At 37.8% G+C, this 24265-nt stretch overlaps 2 protein-coding genes across 2 annotated transcripts; both read right to left on the reverse strand.

Annotated features, from left to right (window-relative positions):
• Nucleotides 1–703: 703 nt before the first annotated feature.
• Nucleotides 704–1582, reverse strand: LOC132295383 (uncharacterized). The gene has a single exon (XM_059793639.1). It carries the CDS (start codon nucleotides 1451–1453, stop codon nucleotides 902–904), a length of 552 nt encoding a protein of 183 aa, XP_059649622.1. The 5' UTR covers nucleotides 1454–1582; the 3' UTR covers nucleotides 704–901.
• Nucleotides 1583–5426: 3844 nt separating this feature from the next.
• Nucleotides 5427–8527, reverse strand: LOC132296465 (blue-light photoreceptor PHR2-like). Its single transcript, XM_059794666.1, has 2 exons — nucleotides 8491–8527; nucleotides 5427–5896 (listed from the first exon to the last, which is right to left on the reverse strand). Exons 1-2 carry the CDS (start codon nucleotides 8525–8527, stop codon nucleotides 5427–5429), a joined length of 507 nt encoding a protein of 168 aa, XP_059650649.1.
• Nucleotides 8528–24265: the final 15738 nt, after the last annotated feature.

Genomic DNA, 24265 nt, shown 5'->3' on the forward strand with positions numbered 1-24265 from the left:
CGCGGAAAACACCCGCAAATAAATTTCCCTAACCGTTAACCAACCTTTTTTTTCCCATCAAAGAAAACCCATCTCAGTAAAAAGACTCAAAAGTCAATTGGAAACTGATTTAAAATAAGTTTGATCTAAATTGGACATCATACATTCATGATGAGAACTAAGAGTCGCCATCTCCATTATTTCAAATTTGTTTCGGATTACACTCCATTTTGGCATGCCACAAAGATTTTATTTTGGTGAATGGTGAGGAGATAATAGAGTAATGGTTAAGGAACTATCAATAAGGAGGATAAGAGTTTCGGAACAAATAGAAGTACCGTTGGATTAGTTTTAGGGTTTGGCTAAGATATGGTTGAATCCGTTTCTGCAATTTCCTTCCTTTAGTTATGTTCTTTCAAGGAAACCTAAATCGGCTGGTCTCGTTGATTTAAGTAGCAAATTTAATATATATTTTTTAGTCTGCCACTTAAGTTATTAAATATATGACTACAATGTATTTTTTTTTTTTCCCCCCTTAAACCATATACCGCACTGTTTAAGTCAAAAATAATGTTCGAAAGGGGAGACCTCTACCTCCACGGGGCATTACATTTTCGAAATTTAATATAATAATTACAACATTTCCAAAATATGATTACATTCTTCAAATATAATTACAGACATTTCAAGTGAAACCATAATAAAATTTAGTCTACTCGACACATTTGTAAATATAATCACTTCTATGTTTCTATAAATTTTCCCACAATTGTGGTTGCTACACTACCAAGTCATCAAAACACGTTAATTACTAATTCTCCGCTAAAAACAAAATGCTATAATTTCCAAAAGAATTACAAAAAAAAAAAAATTACAAAATATGTGATTTTTCTATTCTACCCTTGAGAAGATCAGCAATTACTCATCTTACCCAAACCGGCTCTTCTGTAATTGTATCCAGCGAGGGCTTTCTCGACCTACATATAGCTAACCTATACATGAACTCCGGCGCCGGAAACCCTTCCACGTCATCCAAATTCAATCTCGACGGACCGACATCACTTTCCGGCGAATCACCAACCGTTGATGCCCCCTTCGCCGCCGCGGCCGCCACTACCGGCAATACTCTCGCCTTGACCCCCGATATCCGCTTTCTCGCGGAGCTCGCCGCCATCAACAACACCGTAACATCGGCTGCGGTGACGACGGAATTGACTCTCTTCATCGGAAACATGATGTAGACTTCGCCTAAATCCAAATCCTCGTCGGCGGCGAGGGCGGAGAATCTCCGGCCGATGTTGAGAGACCTAGAATTGACTATAAAGTAGTTGGGAGACTCGAGCATGACCTCGGCGGCCTTCACGGGTTCCCGGAACTGCCGGACTTCGCCGCCGGGAAGGATCACTCTAGATACTTTGGAGCTTTTCATTTTAGGGGAGATGAAACTGCACGACATGGAGACAAAATTCCCCATTTTAGAGAGAGAAAGAGAGAATTTGGTTTTTAGAGAGAGAGAGAGAGAGAATTTGGTATAGAATAGTTAGGAGCTTTGAAGGGGAAGAGTAGTGGTCTTATAAAGGAATTAAACGAAAAGTGGTCACTATACAAATGTGTGTGTGTGTATTATATGAGATGTGTGTGTGTATTATATGAGAGAGAGAGAGAGAGAGAGAGAGAGAGAGATATTTTATGATATTTTGTGTATATTATATAGAATGATGTATATAATACATGGGAAATTGAGCAAAATCATTAATTATATCAAAATAAAGTAAAGATAAGATTTATCTTATGAATCAAAAATAATTCTCAACCAATCAAACACCTCAAATGAAAAAGTAGAAAACTGAATTTCCATCTAAATATAAGATTTTGAAAATAAACTCAAAATGTGTCCCACCTACTTCATAGTCAAAATAATCTAAATATAGGGATTAGTGTGTTGATTTTATCATTTCATGTTTTCAAAAATTACAACTCTAATTCCATTATCCATAAAAAAAATGTCATTAAATAGGCTAAAGTACTTTTTAAAAAAAAAATATTCCTACTTTACCCTCATTGCATTAAAATAATAAAAGAAAGGATCCAGGGGCAGATCTAGAAATTCATATGGGGCAAATTTATATAGAGGGATTTTTTTTCATAATTTTAGTGGGAAAATTTTTTTAAATTTTATAAATATAAATATAAAAAAAATACAAATTTAGGGATATAAAATGAAATAACAAAAAATTTCAGGGGGGCATCCGTCCCACTGAGCCTATAGTAAATCCGTGCATGTGCGAATCCACGGTAAAATGGGGGTATATTTGAAAACCCATTTCCTATCACAGTAGTATCACTATAATTAAAAAAAAAAAAAATTTTAATTAAACTCTTAAAAAAGTTAGGTTCTAAAAAAAGGATATTTCTTGCGACAGGGAATACCATTTATTGATAATTATCACAAAATTTACTTAAATTAAACCATTTAATGATTAGATGGGCTGACCATGAAAACTTAGTGGTGATAAACCTAAATGCTATATCCATCATGTGTGTGTGAACTGAATAAAATATTGCAATTATACATAATTAAATATACATTATTATGAAAAAATATGTGTAGCAGACAATTGTGACTAAATGTGGTAAGCATATGACTTGGCTATGCGCGTCAATTAGGCTATGGATTTGGAAAAGAAGGCGAAGGCTGATATTTCTCTGTCGCGGCACGGACACGGGTACACAGGATACTTCGCTGTTGGTGCGTGTGGGGCCATGGGTTCACGCATTAATGAGGGACCAGTGAGGTCTACAAGTCGGCAACACAGGTCACGAAGCTTCTAGGTTACATGTCTCTATCCAGATGATGATTTGGAGGTTTTTTGGCCCAACTGACAATTTACGTGTAACACTACCACTATCAAATAAAATATATAATAGTGAAATTTCCTTTATTTCAACTCTTCTAGAAGAATAATAAAATATATAATTCAAAATTTTAAATCTATATATCTGTAAATACCACCAGTTGTACTTATTTTCACTCTAATTTTAAGGTGGATGACTTGTGTTTGTTGTCTAAATTTCTTTTTCAAAATTAGGATTCTAATAATTTATTTTATATACACCATTTTCTCAAAACTACAATAAATTACAATTATTATGATTTTTTTTTTTTTTTTTTTTTTTTTTTTGTAACAAATAACTCTCACAATGCTTTTAGAAAAACTTAAATCATATACCTTTTCTTCTAAAAAGGACCATTATATCACATATTATGAAAAATATATATAGTTTAGTTAAAAACATTAATTTCAAAATCTTTAAGTGAATTCTGATTAAAATTCACACATACGATTGTCACATTTCACCAATTGAATACTATAGATATTATGAATGCATGACATTTGAATTCGTTTAACTCCATGAGGCACAATCTAAATGGAAAAAATTACAAATTGAAATAATGCTATGTTTCACATTTTGAGTGCTTAACTGTGATCTTATAAATGCATCAATTTCAAAATCTTATGACTATAAGTGATTATTAAATTTAAAAATTGTACATTATGTCATTCAACTACTTTGCATGGTTGTACAGGTAAGTCTAAAATTTCATGTGCTTTTGTCTTGACAAATTGGTCTATAAAATATATGTATCATATTTAATTAAATTATTTAATTGGTCCAAACTTGATCAACTTAAATTATTTAATTAGTCCAACCCAAATGATTAAATAAAAAGATAATTATTCTTAATAAAATATATTTAGAATAATTATTTTTATGAATTATTATCACAATATAACCGGCCCGACCCTGTTATAATTATGTCATTATCAAGAGAGGACACATGTCATCATCCTATTAATTTAAGAAGTTTATAAATAGAGGCGTGGAGGGAATGAGGAAGGGGTACAGAAATTCAGAGACTCAGAAGTCCAGAATAAAATAAAAAAGCTCTGCTGACATTCATCCCCAACACCCAAGCCTCAGCCTTGAAGAAGAAGAGCAATAAAGCACAACCAAAACCGTGTCGTTCTTCCACAAATTCAACAAATTCTCTTAAGACAAAGAACAATAAGCATATCTAAAGTCGTGCCGTTCTTCCTCAAATTCAACAAAGAATAACAAGCATATCAAAATCATGTCGTTCTTTCCTTGCGATTCAACAAGTTTGAAGAATCACCAAACAACACTATTCGAAATCAAGCTTCTTTAGCCCTTGATCAGAAATCATCGATGGTCTTCCTCAATTACAAATACTTGAAGAAGATTGTCAATAGCACGATTGAAAATTAAGTTCCAGCAACCCTTGGATCCAACCAACAAAGGAGATCGAATCAGAGGACACTTTCTTTCTTTTGTAACGAATATCTCAAAGGATTGTACTCAATTTATTAAAATTTAATAAAATTATTATTTGCCCCATATTTTGTTCTTTAATTTGTAGATACGAAATTTATGTGTAAAGTATATCTTAAAAATAGAGACTTAATGGTAATAATAATTAAGTTATCATGGAACAATTATAAATGTACAAATGAACAATATAAAAGTTTTGTATTACTTATTGTTTTGATTTAATATTTTTTATATTATTATTCAAGTTCGCCCCATTAGATTACATTTCTGGCTTTATCACTTCTCACTTGCTTTTGATGATATGTTAATATCTATTGGGGTAAAGTACAACGACACCCCTTGAGGTTTGCCAAAATGACACATATATACAAGTTAATTATTTTTTGGACAATGACACCCCGTGAAGGTTCAAAAGTGGACAAAGGCACCTTATGCAGCCAACTGGCATGGGAAATTGACTAAATTACCCTTTAACTGTTTAGTGGACCTTTTTAACTTTATAAGTTAATAAATTGGACCAATCTACCCCTCGTGAACAATTTATGCATAAAAAAAAATATCATTATCGACGTTGGATTTCGCTCCATAATCCGTAAACCAACCGCTCTTTGCCATAATCCGTTGTCACCATTGCCAGTTTCTCCATCGCTGAAGTGGATCCGCTAGGCTTTCTTTGGTCTTCCATATGATTGTCATTGTGGGTCTGCTTACGTGTTTGGGTTCAGATCTGAACAAGTTCAGCAGCTTCAACTAAAGCTAGTTTCGCAGTAGACAAGCGCATCGTCGTCACAGCCATCACCGCTGGAATTTCTCACCATCTTTAGCAATTGCAACATACCGTAGTGTCTTGGATCGCCGCTAAAATCCTCTGGGGTTACTATCATCATAGTTTTTGGTTTAGTCACACTGATTAGATCCTTGCTCGCCAGATCTGTCCCCACCGTTCAGTCTTTCTTGAATGTCGTTCAGCCCACCTTATTTGCTAGAGTTGCTGGTCCTTGTAGCCAGAATTGGGGATATTTTCTGGCCATTTATCTCACTGCTGCTACAGGAATCCTTTCCTGTCATCATGCATCATAGTTCAGCCTAACCGTTCAATTTTGCTCGTTGATCAGAAGCTTTCTCGCTAGTTCCGTCCCCATTGTGCAGCCCAATTTACTCGCTGGAATTCTCTCTCGTCGTCGTCCCAATTCGACGCCTTCGTCTTTTATCGCTGCCTCAATCTTCTCTTCGGCCTTAACCTCATTATGTGAAACCTCCCTGTGAGCATACACAATGTCTGCTCCAATCGCCGTGGTCAATTCAACCAAAATGATCTCAGGCTTCCCAACCCTCACCACAAGATCAGACCATTTTGCCTGAAGGTTCTTCCCAATGCCTGACACCGATTCAATCAAGAATGCAACACGGTACAACCCGGTCTTGTTAAACCCGGAAGATGATTTATCGTAGTCTCTAGGGTTGAAGTAGTACAAGGTCAGGACTGACATAGACTCATTGGTGGCCGAGTTGAGGCACTTGTTGTCGTGAACTCGGAGGTTACTGCAGAACCAAACGATGGAAGCTCAACGAACACTGGCAGCATTAGAGTGGTTGTAAAGGCGGCAATGGTTTAAAGAGAGAGGGTTTTGGAGGGGGTTTGCGGAGATGGTGGATTTGAAATTTTTTTTTTTTTTTTTTTTTGGGGGGGGGGGGGGGGGGGGGGACAGAGAGAGATGAGACTTGTGAGGGAATCTTGACCTTTGGATGAGAGGAAAAATGAGATCAGACTTAGGTGGAATGGTGGTTTAATCTAGCGCTAAGTGGCACTAATTTGTGCCGCTAAAATTTCCAGGGGCGATTGCGTCCTTTTAACATGTCTGATATTTTATAATAAATCTGATTTTAATATTAAGGGGCAATTTTGTCTTTTTAGATGATTTAAGGCCTTGTTTGGTTGGAATTTTACAAAGGGGGTGTCATTGTCCACAAAAAACAAGTAACTTGTATATGTGTGTCCTTTTGGCAAACCTCGGGGGGTGTTATTGTACCCTAAAAATTAAATACAATTTTTCCTGCTTAAATTTTAGATGGTCGATCATTGACTTGATCGTTGGAGAACTATTTGTAGGCACCACAATGGTGTCATAAAGGGTCATTCTTTACAAAAAGTAATGTCATTTCGAGTTATGCATAATCACGCATCAACAATTATTATTTAAACTCTTAATACATATATTAAACATTCTAAGTATTAAACATTATGAGATATACTTTACTAACATATATATATATTTTAAGAAGATAACATTGGCTTAATTCATTTTAATAGAAGCAAAAATAGACTTTAAATTGTGTGCAGTTATAGTAACCCTAGCTAATTAAGCGTGTACGTACGAATTTTGGGAAAATACTCTCGTTTGCTGATCAGAGTTGAAAGATATGGTAAAATATGCGTTTTTTCCATCATCCTGTATATAACGCGTTTATTCGTTTTAGTTGCTCTGTTTAATTCATGTTTATACTTTAGGGTAACCTAATTGTTTTTTTTTTTTTTTTTTTAAAAAAACAAAAAAAATTTGTTCACGTTTCTAATGGTGTATTTTTCTCAAACACACATTCTTAACACAAACTATCGTCTTTTGTTTGGTATAGCCCTTGTCTTTCACACCATCAAAATAATACTATTTGTTGTGCAATCTCGGGAAAGGCTGTGACCTCTAAGTTGTTCTACTATCACTCAATTTTTTTTTTAATCTTTTATTATTGTCAATTCAATGCTTAATCTTTAATCAAAGTAATGAAACACACATATATATATATATATTGTGGAACACTATAATTTTGAAGAATCATAAATTTTTATTAATGTTTGTACACATTTATAAATTTTTTGTTTTGTTTTGAGATTTTTTAAATTTTGTTAGTATCTTTATTATTATTATTATTATTATTTTGGAAGTTTGTAAATCACCACATTCATGTTTTAGTAGAATATAAAGATTTTTTCACAAATATCACACCATATACTTATGCATTTATTATAAATATATAGGCTATCAAGGAAAAATGAAAAAAAAAAAAGAAAAGAAAAGAAAAAGAAAAAAGAAAAAAGGATGCATTTTGGGATCATGTTGAATAAAACTCTAACTATTATGAAGGTATTTCAATAGTCAAATCACATTTATCCGGGGTAAAAGGCAGAAATATTGAAATTTGTTCAAAAGTACCCTAAGAGGTTCAAACAGCTGCATATTATTTTTAATTTAGGCAACATAGTTGATTAATTGAAGTATAATTTTTTTCATTAATTTTGTGATGAATTGATCATGTTATGGATCTATGGTTATTGATTAATTAAATCTAGATAGTTTATTTCTATTATGATTATTGTGATAGAGTTAATTGTAATATATTTATTTTATTATTTGTTACTTACTATTCATTGTCTTTACAAATATATGATATAAAAAAATAATAATAATAAGATGTGTATAGCCAAATTTTTGGTCCCGAATTTTTAGTGCATATAATATATTATACATGTACGCATCATGTAGGTGCAAAATTTCTCAAGATCAAATAATAAATAACAAGAATTACTCAAAGAAAAGCGTATAATGCTTGATAATCTTTATTGGAGGTCTAGGCCTCTATTTATATACAAAAAGATGGTAGAATTATGGTAGGACTCGCCTTGCTTGCCCTCCAATTAATTCCATATACAGTTCTTTACTAATTAAGTTATTGCTTTTTACAATTATCACCATATCAGATTTTTCCTTTTGAAGAACTTTCCTTTCTTGTAGGATCCTTCATTTTGTAGGACTCATTTACTCCCATATAGTTTGGGCCAAATATATCTTGGGCAGCCTAGTTTGATTGATGGGCTGGAAGCTTAGTACCAGTGATCTTGGGCTAAATGGAGACTTAATTTGAGCTCGATCCAGATTGGGCTTAGACAATCTATTAAAGGATCGAAAGTATAAATTTGTATTGCGATGACGTGAACAACTCTTACTGGAGGGGAATTTCCCTTCACACTTTGCCCCCAATTCCCTCTTTAATAGGACTACGGCTCTTAATTAAAAGAAAATTGAAGTTACACGGTTGCCAATTTTGCAAGAGGCAGTTCAAGAAGTGTCCATTGTGATTCTATCCCAAGAGCTTCTTCAAGACTTGCTTTTGCTCTCACTGCGTTCATTGAGTTCTTCATTTCATCGTGAAACTAGGTTAGTTTTTCATCTATTTCTTTGATTTCGTATCATGAGCACCTTACCCACTCAGGACCACATAGAAATTGTAGATTTTGAGTCCACAACTTCATCTTCCCCTATTCTCATTAGGGTTCCTCCTCCTAGGGTTTCTGACCCCATTGAATCTATGAACGATTCAGTCAATCAAATGGATGTTTCTCTGCCTCAAGCTAAAGTATCTACTTCCGGGTCAGATACTGTTTTCACCAAAGAGGAGACAAAGGATGATTTTGTTTATTCGGCGTCTCAAGTTCTCCATCAAATCTGTAATGAAGGAATTTGGAATCCTTGAAGGGGTAGAAATTGTTGAATACCGAAAAAAGGCTGATTTTAGTTTTGGCGAGGGCGTCGGAGAGAATGAATTGCTTTTATCGGTTAGGCACCTTAATGCTCTTTGATTTCCTCTTCATCCCTTCTATCACTTAGTCTTCAATAAGTTAGGTCTTGCCCTTCTTCAAGTAAACCCTAACTTTCTTCGAATAGTCTCGGCACTTTTGGTTCGCCGAAGGCTAGAGAGTTTTGACTTGACTCTCGCTGACCTATTGATTACTTACACCATTTCCAGGTATGGGACCGAGCCTAGGCATTTTTATTTTACTTCCTCTCTTTAACAGAGGATATGTATGGACCTTCCTACTTCCGAGAAAAAATGGAAAGAGAGGATGATAATTGTTAAAGGGAATTGGGCTATGTCTCAATCGAGCAAACTCCTAATCCCACGTAAATTTGGGAAGTTAGGTATAGAATGTTTTCCCTCCCTTCATGACAAGTGCTCTGGTTGTTTCCCATGTCAAGTTTTACTCTTTCGCCACACTTATGAATTTATTGATGTTTTTTTAGCAACCTTCCCCTCCTCTGCAGCTAAGAACAGGCTCACCTTTCTCGAAGAATAGGTTTGAAGTGATCCCCCATCTGTTGAGGAGTTACTCTCTTCGTCCAACCTCAAGGAAATCGCCTCCAGTGCTGTAGCAATTGACCTCGTGGACTTAGCACTTCCTTCATTCGACAGTTTCCCTCTGACTGACGAGGAGAAGAAAAGAGCTGAAGCTCTTAAAAAAAAAAGGCAACAGAGGATCAGTCCCTTGCTGTTATCCTTTCCATCGAACATGAGAAGGAGGTTGATGAACCTCCTATGAAGAAGACAAAATAGAACCCTCCTTCAACCAACAAGGGCAAAAATGTCTCCAAGAGCAAACGGAAGAAGGCTAGTGAAGCTGACCCTGAGGAAGAAGTTAGGGCTTATGTCTTAGCAGAGGCTGGAGAACCGTGGATACCTATCTTCTCAAGAGCTGATAAGTTAGTTCTTCATTCCAGATACTCGGTAGTCACTGACCCCTCTGCTGCTTTGGCAGTAGCTCGGGGGATGTGGCTGCCCAAAGATGAAGAAATCATTGGAAACATGGGGCTAGACCAGCTGCTTCCTTCTGCCCCCATTCGTGCTATGGAGGTTTGTACTTTCCCTCTGCTGTGATATTTACTTAACTTTTTTTCACATCATTTACACCATTATTAACTATGCAGAACATGTACCATACTATGGCCCTATGCACCACTGCTGAAGCTCAATCAATATATATCCAAAAAATGGGGAAGGAGCTAGAGGTTATTGGGAAGAAGCTCTCTCACGCGCTCTTAGATGTCAAGATGGCTTATGATGGCAGAGATGTGTATAAAAGCCAACTTGCATCTGCTGAGGTTAAGGTGAAAGAGCTAGAGGCGGAAAACCTGCGGTGGAGGGATGCGGTCAATACTTGCACAACTGCTGGAAAGCAGATGCAGGAACGCTATTCTTCCTTAGTGCGCTTGTCAAGTGCAAAGGCCTTTCGGTTCGGCTTCAACCAAGGGTCAGGTGATAAACAGAAAGATCCTGAGGCTTTTAATGCTGATATGAGGGTGTTTTTCCCTTATGATGAAGGTCCGAAGGCTCAAGAGGCTGAGGTGTTGTTCGCCAAGATGGTGAAGTCTCATTAAGGGGATCCTCCAGCATCAAGCTCTTTAGTTTTAGCAGTTCCAAGCCCTTCAGTACCTCTAGCTTCAAGCCCAAACATGGTGGATGCTTTCGACTCTGCTCCTTTTGACCCCAAAAGGAAGTGAATCTATGTACTTACTTCATATTTTGTTTGTGCAAACAATGTGTGTAATAACTTTGATTTTTAACTTTTTAGAAAATCTGCATACTTTCTAGTACTTCAAAATTGCATATTTGTGCTAAACAGCTTTCATGTCTTTGAGAAAAATTTGTTTTGTTTTGTTTTGTTTTGTTTTGTTTTTTTTTTTTTTAAGCTTCTGACTCCTCATAGTCCGAAGCAAAAATAGAGATGATAGTAAGAAGGGAACTCTTATGACAGTTCAGCTATTAGCTAGAGATGGTTGTACCATTTAGCGATTTAACCATCAAAGGAACCCTTCTTGCCCTTGACCTTGTGTGAAACAAGTATATCAACACTTGTTTTTCCTTGTATTTTTTCAATGTGGGACAAATTACTTACTTGTCTTAGAAGAATGTTTTGATGTCTTTGGACTCATGAGATCCGAGATATGTGTTTAACTGGTACCCTCAGACGCCTGAGGTCCAGAGTGTGTGTCTCCTCGGCCTTTACACGTGCCTTCGAGGAATCTTATTGATGCCTTTGAATTCTCAACTTTTGGTGTATATGTTGCATTCATATCATCATGATCCGAGGATTTTGAAAATGATAGGCTCAAGAAAGAGGGTCCCTTGATAGTTAGGTCTCTGACTGATTAATTTCGCTTGAAGACCTATTTATCAAAGGACACCTTTCTTGGCGACCAACAATTATGAGATTGCACCATATATAGCACTCTTGGTTTTCATTTGATTTCGATGTGGGACAAGCTTTTAATGGGCCTCACCTTATTGGGCCCAGTATGATGGTTGTGAGTGTGACATCCATAAAGAATATTTGCTCCCACTTGGGTTTAGAGCCATTGACGTAACTTTAGACTCTTAACATCCGAAGTAGTTAGTTCCTTGAGTATGATTTTGAGGAATACTTTAATGACTTCAAACACTTAGGGTCCAAGTTGTGTAGTTCCTCAGCTATGAACCTGAGAGGAATTGTATCGTACCGGACCCTTAAGGTCCGAATCATGTAGTTCCTCGGCTATGAGCTTGAGAGGAATTGAATCATACCAGACTCTTAAGGTCCGAAGCATGTAAGTCCTCGGCAATGAGCCCGAGAGGAATTGTATTATACCGGACACTTATGGTCTGAAGCATGTAATTCCTCGGCTATGAGCATGAGAGGAATTGAATTGTACCAGACACTTATGGTCTAAAACATGTAATTCCTCAGCTATGAGCCTAAGAGGAATTGAATCGTACCAAACTCTTGAGGTCCGAAGCATGTAATTCCTCGGCTATGTGCCTGAGAGGAATTAAATCATACCGGACTCTTGAGGTCCGAAGCATGTAATTCCTCGACAATGAGCCCAAGAGGAATTATATTGTACCGGACACTTATGATCCGAAGCATGTAATTTCTCAGCAATGAGCCTGAGAGGAATTTTGTTGATACCTTCGGACTCGTGGGTCCAAGGATTCAAAGAGAATGTCTTCGAACTCATGGATCCGAGGACTCAAAAATAAGATAAGGCTAAGGAAAAGAGTGACAGTGACTTAGCTGGATTCCCAAACATTTGGTTGGGATCCTTCATTTCACGGTCACCCCTTCCTTAGCGTTTTGTTTTAGTAAAGTCTGATTATATTAACCATCCCTACTTCTTATGCTATTCGATGTCGGAGTAAGATGGGTATGGATTTTAGACCAAATATTAGGCTTTGTGTAAAAAGCAAGAGGAATAATTGGGCCACCCCAATATCTAGTGGGCCCCATTTGCAACTATTTATATGATTTAAATATTTCCCTATTTAAAGAGGGTTACACATACATTTTTTTACCGATGTGGGACAAAAACACAATAGCTTTTGTAAACCCTTATTGGAAGTGTGATGAAAAATAACTAATACTTGTGTCTCTTTCATTTCGTAATAAGATGTGGAACAAAAATGCAGTGCTTTTGTATTGTAAACCCCTATTAGGGTACTAGTCTTGCCCTCTCTTACGAAAAGAAAGAAAAAGACAAAGAATATGCAAGTGACCTACCATCCTTCAACAAATAAAGAATAGTCATGAGTGTTAATATGTGTGTACAAAAAGCGACCACAAATATCTATCGCACTTATGAGGATTGGCCATTTGCAAGTGTAGTGAAGACCATGAATGTTGAGAGGACATAGTCAATTAGAAATCTTATGATGTAAAGATAAGAATTTGCATGCTCTCTATCACTTGGGTTACCACATATTTTCAATATAAGATGTAAAAAGTAATTTTATTGAATGGGCCATAGGTAGCCTTATTTGCATCAGGAAAGATAGAAAGAAAAACCAAATTTCTTAATGATAATACCTTTTAAGGTGTATTGCATTCCATAGGCGTACAATTATTCGCCCATCGACTTCGGCTAACCGGTAAGCTATTTTCCTTACCACCTCTATAATTCTATAAGGTCCGGTCCAATTGGGTTACAATTTCTTCACATGTGCCATTTCTTGCTTCGGCACCCAATCGCCTATTATAAAGCTTCTGAACCTGACTCGCTTGTTATAACTGTTACGCAACTGCTGTTGGTATGAAGCGAGTAGAATTGCCGCGGCATCCCTCTTCTCCTCCAAGAGGTCAAGGCTATGCTCTAGCTGTTTATCATTGTTTCCTTCGAGCAGCAAATGTGTCCGAAGAGTTGGAATTGCTGATTCTGTGGGGATGACGGCTTCTGACTGATAGGCCATTGCAAAGGGACTTTCCCTCATTAGTCGTCGTGGGGTGGTTCGGTATGTCCAAAGTACCTTAGGTAAATTCTCGTACCACTTTGATTTGAGCTGCTTCAACTTTTTCTTCAGACAGTTGAAGATGGTTCACTTAGTTATTTCAGCCTGCCCATTCCCTTGTGGATGACTAACCGCGGCCAACTTCTGCCTAATTTTATATTCGGCAAAGAACTTTCTTATACTTCTGTTGTCTAAGTTCTTACCGTTGTCCATCATGATAACCTTTGGCACTCCGAATCGGCATATTATATTATTCCATAAAAAACTCTTTACTTGCTCATGGGTTACGCTTGAGTAAGCCTCTACCTCTACCCACTTTGTGAAGTAATCTATACCTAGTAACACGTATTCCTTTTGCTCCACAGCTTTGGGTAAGGGTCCGATCATATCGATCCCCCACTGTGCAAATGGCCATGGATTTGCCATTGCATGCAAATCTTTAGCAGGTTGATGCTTCATTGGGCCATATCGCTGGCACTTGTCGCATTTGCTGGCATGCTCTTTAGCGTTCTGAGCCAGGTATGGCCAAAAGTATCCTTGAGTTAGAACCTTATGTGCGAGGGATCTGCCACGGGAGTGGTTGCCACAATCTTCGTTATGAATTTGCTTTAATACTGTGAGGGCCTCATTGGGGCTTAAGCACTTCAGGTAAGGACCTGAGAATGATTTCCTATACAGTTGATTATTAATAATAGAGTATTTGGCTATGGCAAACCTTACTTTCCTTGCCTCGGCTTTCTGGTTCGGAAGAGTTCCGTGCTTGAGGTAGGCTTCCAACGGGTCCATCCAGCATAGTTCACGTGGAATGTCTGGGATCACCATTATCTCCTGCCGATGACTCATACTAGATTCGTCCAGGATGTTGATTGGCACTATCCGACCAAATCTTCGTCTAAGGAAGATGCCACTGTGGCCAGTTGATCAGCTTCAGAGTTTTCTTGTCAAGGTATTTGGTGGAATTCGATTTGGTCGAATCCACGTGTAGCACTCTCTACAGCCTCCTTATACGCTTTCATTCTTTCTTCTTTGGGCTGATACTTGCCTATCACCTGATTCACAACAAGTTGAGAGTCACTAAAAACCTTTAAACACTTTACCCGGAGCTGGTTTGCCAACCGAAGCCCGGCAAACAAGGCCTCATACTCGGCTTCGTTGTTAGTGGCAGGAAAATTCAAACGGATTGACTGCTGTAGCTTGGTGCCTTCAAGGGTTGTAATAACGATTCCAGTCCCTGCACTGGTTAGATTTGAGGAGCCATCTACCCGAAGCTCCCAATATGGTTCAGGAAGCTCAGGCTCTTCGGGTTTATCTTCATATTCCAAGAGAAAATCGGTTAGCGCTTGTTCTTTGTGTGATACCTTTGGTTCATATGATATATTGAAGGAGCTGAGTTCAATTGCCCACTTAATAATTCTTCCAGATAAATCTGGCTTGGAAAGAATAGCTCGCATAGGGTAGTTGGTAAGGACCACGATGCTATGTGACTCGAAATAGTGCCGAAGCTTTCTCTTTGCATACACCAAGGCTAGTATGATCTTTTCTGCTTTGCAATATCTTATTTCAGCATCTGTCATCGTTTTACTGGTGTAAAAGATCAGATACTGATTCTTTCTGTAATGACCCGGTCTTTTTCCTCCTTTTCCTTTTTCGGCGATTTTCTTTTTTCGTCTTTTTCCTTTTTTGTCTTTTCCCTATTTTGTCTTTTTCCCGTTTTTCGTTTTTCCTTGCATAACCTCACTTGTTGTTCTTGGATTTGATTCTGGTTTTGCATGCATTCATGATATTTGATTTCCATGACATTTGTATTTTTACTTTTGTAGAAAATACATTCTAGTTGCTTACTTTTTCATAAAGGGCATGGATGTATACTTTAGTGTAATTATTCATTATTTTTTGGGGTTTTTGTGTAATTACATAAAGTAATTATTTTTCGTCTTAGAGACCTTTTTGCAATTTAATTTGCAAGATATTTTGAAAAAGTGCCTTTTTGTAATTTTTGAAAAATGTGACAAGTGTCACATACTCATGGCACTACTTGTTGGCAATGGGGTGGAGTGACTTGGATGTGTAATCTCTTGACATTTGGAGGATGGAGATTCATCCACTTGTTGGCCTAGGATTGGTGCACTTGTTGGCTTAGATGGTTGACAAGTGTAGGCTTAAAATTAAGCCTAGGAAGGAGCCTTGGATTTGTGACAAGTATAGGCACCAAAATAAGTCTTGCATTGTGTGTGTGTGAGAGGTAGTGTAAGAAAATGTAGTGAGTGGAGGATTTCTAGCCCTTCCACTCACCATTTCACACTTTATCTTTTTCATTTCACTTGTTTTCTCAAAACCCTAGCCTAGCCACCATTGGAGAAAAGCTTGGTTAATAGCTTTGACTTTATTTTTAGTTTCCTTCCATTCACCCTAGACTTAGAACCTTGGAACACAAAAGTTTCCCCCTACTCTCCTCTTCATTAACCCTAAATTTGTTTTACATTTTGAGCTTGGTTGCTTGGATTATAGAGATTCAATTATCTATTGAGGTAGGGGTGGTAGTATGTTTATATTTTGAGTGTTTTAAGTCCTTTGGGGTTTAATATATATTGTATACATGCTTTTAATATGATAGTCTTGCATATTATAGGAAACCCTCACTTGTTAACTTAGGGTTTAGTGAATTAAGCATGTATAATTTGTACATACCATGTGAAGAAAGGTTGTATGATTTAGTAGTGTGCTAAATTCTAGTGTTTTCACATGTGGTAGTAATATAGAACTCTTGTAGAATTATAAATGCCATAAGCAATTTTTATTGATTTAAATTGTCATCTTATGGTGGTGATAATTCTATATGCTTGTCAAGGACTTATTGTGGTTATTTTATAAACTTGTTGCTAAATTGTTGATGATTAGTAGATAAAGTTTATTGTTGAGGCATGATTGAAATTGATAAGTTGGTGATATTGTTTTATACATTATATCATGATGAATACTTGTAATTTATTATGCCATTTTAGATTTGGAACTCTAAGACATGGTTTGTGTGATTTCAAAATACTTGTGCATGGAAGGTGGTTTATATGCCTTAATCATAGTGTTTGAGTTTTGAACTTGTTGTGATTTTGGATTATCTTGGGACATTGTTAAAGTGACATGGCTAAAGTTTGTCTTTAGTGCGGGAGGTATGAGTTCTCCCCAATTGAGATAGTGCGCACTAGGGTGGTCTTACCAGCGGGTTAATGCCCGGAATAACCATTTTGATCTTGGTTTAGTCCGAGACGTGATGTCCAAGTATTCCACTAATTGATTTCGCATTAAATTCCAAGTTGACAACCAATGCTTAATTGTAACTTGTGATTTTTGTTATTGACGAATTGATGTTGTTAAGTACTGTGATATTGATATGTGTTGCTAAGGAATATTTAAGTTAGCTTAAGATGATCCCTTAGAACACCTTGAACATAGACGTTAAGTGGAATGCTCCCTTGTATCAGTCTATATTGATCTTGCAAATATATTGAAACTTTAGGGTATATGCATATGTTTCTTCCTACGAGTAACTTGATTACTCACCCTAGTGGTTTGGGTTATTTTTCAGGTAAGGAGATTATGTTCTTGGATGCTCATCATCCTTAGAGGCTAATGAGCAATTTGGAACATTTTTGTATTTTGACATGCAAGTGTTTAGCATGCTTCACTTTCGGATATTCTATTTTTACATACCATAGATGTATGGGATTTTTGGGGCTAATGTAACTACCTTAATGTGTAATGATACCTAAGTACTTACTTTTGATATTAAAAGAATATATGTATGGAGGCCAAGGGCCACGCATGATTACTTTTGTACTTGTACTCTCTTGGCATCAAACTTTTACTTTAAATTGCATTTTCACCATCTTGGAGGTTTGCCACATAAAATTCTTGTAATTGACATGTTCATATGATCAATCTTCCTTAAAATGAAACAAATTTTGATCTATGCATGTGGGTAGAATGAATCCCATAAGTTCCATTGCAATTCCATATGTTTGGAGGGGCATTCAGCAGCGTTTCAAGGAGTTTCGGTTGACCGAAACTCTATTTCGGTCGACCGATGCCTCAAACCGGTCTACCGAACCAACCAAGCCTTAAAACCATATTTTCAGAAAGTACTCTATGAGTTTCAGTGACTGAAACTCACCCTACTTTTATTTCATTTGACTGAAATAGCCCTCATTTGCGCAGCTCTTCAGTTCAGTTTCAGCACTAATCCAAATGGGGTGAATCTTGAGCCTAAACTCAAGGATTTTGAGTCAGATTTTCAATGGTACCTATGCCATTCTCAGAGTCCAAACACAGTGAGAGATATTCATATTTTAGTGGAGTAGTGTCAGTTTTCACTTTAACCGGGAAAGGGCATTTTGTGGAATTCTTAGCCAATGTTCTTAAAACCTCTTGGGATGTCTTGAAATGATTAGATTAGGTTGTATTAACCTTTTTTGAATTGTTTAGAGTCAAGTCTCTCACTTTATTTGTGAATTGACCATTTTGCCCCTTTGATAACGAATTTTGTCCTTTTTGACATTTGTTCCCGCTTTTGCTCTCTTTAAGTCCCGTGATCTCACGAAAGGTCACATTTGTGTCTTAGGAGTGATTCTTATCTCTTAATACCTTGGTATATCATTTGCTTTCACATTTCGGATCCGTTATCGGATTAACTTTCGGTTCATCATTGACGCACCGGGTTGAAAAACTTGGGGCCGTCACACTTTCCTTCTTCTTAGATTAGTACGGTAGTAGTAGCTATATTGGAGATTGCTAAGTACATGATGATGACTTCACCAGGCTTCGGAGCAAACAAAATTAGTGGTTTAGCTATGTAACACTTTAACCTATTGAGTGCTTCATACTGTTGCAATCTCCATAAATTCTTGTTCTTCGATCTTATGGCATCGAAAAATGGCTTACGCTTATCTGACAATTGAGATATGAAGCGGTTAAAAGCTGCGATTCAGCCGGTTAGAACTTGTACTTCCCTGTGAGTTTTTGGTTCCTAATTCTGTATGAGGGCCTGAACCTGAGCCGGGCTTACTTCTATTCCTCTCTTGTTGACAATATGGCTGAGAAATTGCCCTGAAGAGACCGCAAAAGAACACTTGGAAGGATTCAGCTTCATATTATACTTTCTCAAAGTGTCAAAGACTTCATGGAAGTGCTTGGGATAATCTCCTTCTTCACACTTTTAACCACCATGTCATCGATATAGGCTTCAACTGTTTTTCCCAGCATCTCGTCGAAGATCTTGTTAACAAGACGTTGGTAAGTTGCCCCAGCATTCTTAAGCCCGAATGGCATGACTCTGTAATAGTAAGTGCCCTTCTCTGTAATGAAGGTGATTTTTTCTTCATCCTCTGGATTCATAGGGATCTGATTATGATAAGCGCCGAATATTGCATATTCAAGCACCCTTATTTGCATTAGTTAAGTCCATTAGTTGATCATATTGTACATATTAGCTTCATTTGCGTGTTTTTGTTTACTTTTAGGTTGGTTCCCCAAAGATAGTTAAAAGTGCGACTTTGTTAAGTTTGTTAAGAATCAAAGCATGCCATTGCCAGGAACCTTCATTTTTTCCCAAGCTAGTGTCCCATTAAACTCCTGGTTATCCCTGTAAAAAGCGCTAGCCGCGATCAGTGCGACAACGGACCAAGCCAAAAGTAGCCTGGCAGTAGTGAAGTTTGACTTTGTTCTTCATTTTGACCTATCACACTTAAGAATTGGACTCCCATTAAAACATGACGTACTTAGATCTTTGAGTTAGCTTTCCAAATCATTAAACGGTTCATCATTTGGAGTTTGGATCAGAGAGTTATGGCCTTTTTACCAAAAGTAGCCTGGTAGTAGTGAAGTTTGACTTTGTTCTTCATTTTTGACCCAACACACTTAAGAATTGGACTCCAATTAAAACATGACATACTTACATCTTTGAGTTAGCTTTCTAAATCATCAAACAGTTTATCATTTGGAGTTTGGACCAGAGAGTTATGGCCTTTTTACCAAAGGTGCACAGAGCTAAGGACAACATACGGGCGCCCGCAAGAAAGCTGCGGGCGCCCGCCAAAATGGGCAGCGGGTTGGTAAAGCCGCAGTCACCCGCCAAGAAGCCGCGGGCACCCGCCAATTTTGGCAGTAGCTTCGTCACAGCACAGGCACCCGCCGATTTGTAGAGATCTGCTCACCCACTCCTTGATTTTGCTCAAAGTTGTCCCCTTTGGTTGAATGAATGGCTAGGCTTCCTTCTAGGGATTTCTGAGCCATGAATTAGGGGAGATAGATAAGATTTTTAGGATATATTTGGTGGCTTGTATCATGTATAAGGATATATATCATTTTGCAAGGTTTTAGAGAGAGAAATATTAGGTTCAAGAGGGTTTGTGTGTCTTGTGACCTTGAGGTGCGAAAATGGTGGGGATGATGATCTATTCGCCTTCCTTCCTTGCTCCCATGGGTAATTAATTCCCTTTCTAGGGAGGTGATGAAGCCCTTCCTTGTAAGCATGCCTTAATTTTAGCTTATTTTGGAGAGTGAAATATGTGTATGGGCCAAGTTTCACGATCTAGAGTTTACACATGTTGTAATGAATATTAATGTTTATAAATGATCATTTTGAGTTTATCATCTTGTCTTAGATTGTTTTCTCTCATGCTCATATGGCTTCCATTTTTATAGTGACAATGAAAATGAGGTTGTGAAATGGTTTTAATGACATGATTTATGAGAAACTTGTTAGTCCATAGCTTAGGGCCTCCCTTTAATGGATTAATCTTGATTCTTGAGTTCATGTGCTTTTATCATTGGATTAAGGGTTTGATAATCTCTAGCTTAGTAAGCATGTCTAAGGCTACACCCTAGTTTAGGTAGTTCAAGCATGTAAAGCTTTGATAAATTATTCTTGCCTATTGATTTCATGAATTTCTTAAAGGTAATGTAGCAATTTTGTGTTGTTACATTCCATGGTCACATATATATGTTGTCTCCCCAAGTAATCATAATTTAGCATATTTATAGGGTAGGTAGTGGATTCACTTCCCTAGTCCTCTTTACCTAAATTTCTTTCCTCTTAATTTCTTGCAATTTATGGTTTTATGCAATCTTTAATTCAAAGTCACCAAGTAACAAACCAAACAAAAACTCTTCACCTCTTTCATCAAACTAAAAGTAATTTTACAATCTTGGTTGTCATAAACTAGCAATCCTAATGGTTTGACTTACCTGTCCAATAGCCCTATTTTATAATGATTTGTGCTATGGTAAAGTGTTGATTATTATTGTGATAGTCGACGAGACCGATCAGATTATATCCGGAATACGCGTCGAGGAACGTGAGTCTCTCATAACCAGTGGTAGCATCAATCATCTAACCTATCTTGGGTAGTGGAAAGCTATCCTTAGGGCAAGCCTTATTGAGATTGGTAAAATTTATGCAAACTCTCCATTTTCCATTCTTCTTTTGAACTACCACCACGTTCGAGAGCCATTGTGGGTAATGCACTTCTCGGATGAAACTTGTTTGAAGCAACTTGTTTACATTTTCAGCAATGATTCGATTGCGCTCAGGAGCAAACCTTCTGTGTCTTTGCTTAACTGGTTTGAATGCCAGATCCACCTTCAGGCTATGGCATGAGATCGAAGGGCTGATCCCAAGCATGTCCAAATGATCGCAGGCAAACGTATCTGCATTCCGTCGGATGACATCAATTAACACTTACTTCTCTTCAGCTGTGGGGGAAGAGCCCATATACGTGATTTTTTGAGGATTACCGAGGACAACTTTGACGATTTTGAGAGATTCCTCGGTAGGCTTTGTAGCTTCGACTTCCTCCTCTGCTTTCAAATACTTGGGCAGAGGGCTCTATAATTGCTATTTGTAAGTACTTTCGGGGGTCACATCTAGCTAGGACTGCTAGATCCTCTTTTTTACCTCATTCAATGTCAATATGTAGCATTCTTTGGCAGTGACCTGATCTTCCCAAAGATTAATAACCTCTTTACTATCCGGAAACAAGCATCGCATAACCTGATGAAAGGTAGACGGGAGCCCATTCATTCGGTGGATCCAACTTCTTCCCATAATGAGATTATAAGAAGGATTTCTGTCAGAACAAAGTTTTCCTTCAATGTCTTTTTCGCCGCAGTGACAGATAAATCAATTACCCCAATGGGGTCTACCTTTGTGCCATCGAGCCCCATCAAAGGACTAGAGGTGAGCCAAATTGATGATGATGGGATCTCTAGTTGCTCAAAGACTGCCTTTATGATAATATTGGTGCTACTACCCGAGTCCACCAAAACTCTTTTGATCATGCAATTTGCCACCAGAAGACTGATGACCAGTGGATCCTCGTGGAGAAGCTGAACTCTGGCTAAATCTCCATCGCCGAACCTAATACTGATACTGCCCGAAGTGATAGTGTTTACTGAGGATAACTTTCTTAGCTTGTGGGCTGCCTTCAGTCTAGATCGGTACACCTCTTCCGACTCTTGATCGTCCTTTGATCTCCCATGTATCGCATGAATGACTTTTACTTGATTGCCCTCTATTTTTAGAGGATTGACCTCCCTAGGCTTCACTTACTCTTTTGATGCGAGGTAATCTATTAACTCACCTTTGGTTATCATGTTTTCCACCTGCCGCCTAAGGTATCTGTAATCGTTGGTTATATGCCCGTAATCCCTATGGTAGGCACAATGTTTGCTTTTGTCCCTTTATTCCAAGGGTTGCCTCATTGGCTGAGGGGCTGTGAATCTCACCTTGTTTTCTTGGAATAGCCGAGCCAGGGTTGTACGAAGAGGTGTGAACCTCTCCTCTGTCTTTTGCCTCTTCTCAAGTACTTGAGCGACCGGTGCTGAGGTATGCTGGCTTCTTTGGCTTTTTGTACTCGAAGTTTTTTCCCGAGGCTTATTTTCTACCATGACGAGGGTGGCATGTTGTGCTTGGTGAGCTATATTCTCTTCCAGTCGAATGTAGATTTGTGCCCTAACATTGAAAGTCTGCATATCCGGAGGGGAATATTTGACTAAGGAGGTATGGAACTTAGTTCCCTGAATCATACCGATCTTGAATGTTTCTATAGCAGTCTCAGCATGACAATCTGCTATTTTTGAAGCCTCCATGTTAAATCTAGATAGGAAATCTTGTAGCGTTTCTCCTCTCTTTTGCCTTATGGTGAAGAGACTAGAGATGGTCTTCTTTTACTTCTTGTTTCCGCAGTATTGTGCTAGGAAGCGCACAACGTTTCATAATTTGGGATGAACTTGTGTGGCCTATTCTTGAACCATTCCAATGTGGCTCCCATTAGACTAGTCGGGAAAACCTTACACATGAATGCATTGTTGTGATTGTCCAGAGCCATCTTCTGTGAATAGTGGTCGAGGTGACGAGAAGGATCTTTTGTGCCATCAAACTGAGTGAAAGAAGGCATAGTGAATTTCTTAGGTTTGTTAATAAGGTATATATCATCGGTGAATGGAGTCTTTACTAGAGAGTTCTTATGCTCCCTGGCTATCTCGGCAGGCGTCTGGATCCTCAGGAGCCTCTTCTCATCAAAGACCTCGTGGACGCCAGCGCCATCCAGAATACCATTAAACTATACCGCAAGCTTATGGCTGGACTCGGCCTGCTCGTCCTGCATGCGATGAGGATGATTTCCCGAAGCGACTACTTCGGTTCTCGTCCTCTGCTCTTGTTGAACTCGTTAGGCTGAACCTCGTTAGGCCTACCATTATTAGCTTAAGGTTCGTTGACCGGAGGAATGTTGCGGTTGGGGGGAGGTGCTACCGCGTCACCTGGTGGTGGTTGCGGTGCTACCTGAGCCATAGCTGCCTGAAGGGCATCATTTCTATGCTGAAACAGAGCAATCTGGGCCGTGCTGGCCTCGTTCGCTTAACGAAGCGTTTCGAACTGGTGCAAGCACTCTTCTCGTATCTTTTGCATTAACTTCATCTGTTGATCAGTTGCTGCTGCAGATCCTCCGATTGACATTCCAAATCGTAGTAACATAAACGATTTGAATCACTTGTGGGAGTATATTTCTATACGTTTTCCATAGACGGCGCCAAAGTGTAGGTGCAAAATTTCTCTCTATAAAGGATTTAAAATAAATAATATAACTCACTTAAGATAAAATAATAAATAACAAGAATTACTCAGAGAAAAGCGTATAATGCTTGATAATCTTTATTGGAGGTCTAGGCCTCTATTTATATACAAAATGATGGTAGAATTATAGTAGGACTTGCCTTACTTGTCCTCCAATTAATTCCATATACAATTCTTTACTAATTAAGTTATGCCTTTTACAATTATCTCCATATCAGATTTATCCTTTTGAAGAACTTTCCTTTCATCTAGGATCCTTCGTTTAGTAGGATTCATTTACTCCCATATAGTCTGGGCCAAATATATCTTGGGCCAGCCGAGTTTGACTGATGGGCTGGAAGCTTAGTACCAGCGATCTTGGGCTAAATGGAGATTTAATTTGGACTCGATCCGGATTGGGCTTTTGCAATCTATTAAAGGATTGAAAGTATAAATTTGTATTGCGATGACGTACACGACTCTTACTGGAGGGGAATTTTTCCCTCCACACATCCGTATTCATATTTTTACGTTTCTGTTTTTTTTAAAACAAATTTTTTAAATGTATTTTAAAAAAAATATCAAATTATATTCATACGTTTCCGTACCCATATTTTTCCCGTACCGTATTTTACTAACTATGATAGTAACACAACTAGGAGTTGATGTAACAATATCATTTTCTAGTCAGCAAAAAAAAATTGAAAGTTTTATATTTTCTGAGCCATTAATAATAACATG

The sequence above is a fragment of the Cornus florida genome, unplaced genomic scaffold, assembly GCF_030987335.1.
Source record: "Cornus florida cultivar Cherokee Brave unplaced genomic scaffold, ASM3098733v1 CherokeeBrave_3.0.0_Hap2_Chr02, whole genome shotgun sequence".
Lineage (NCBI taxonomy): Eukaryota > Viridiplantae > Streptophyta > Magnoliopsida > Cornales > Cornaceae > Cornus > Cornus florida.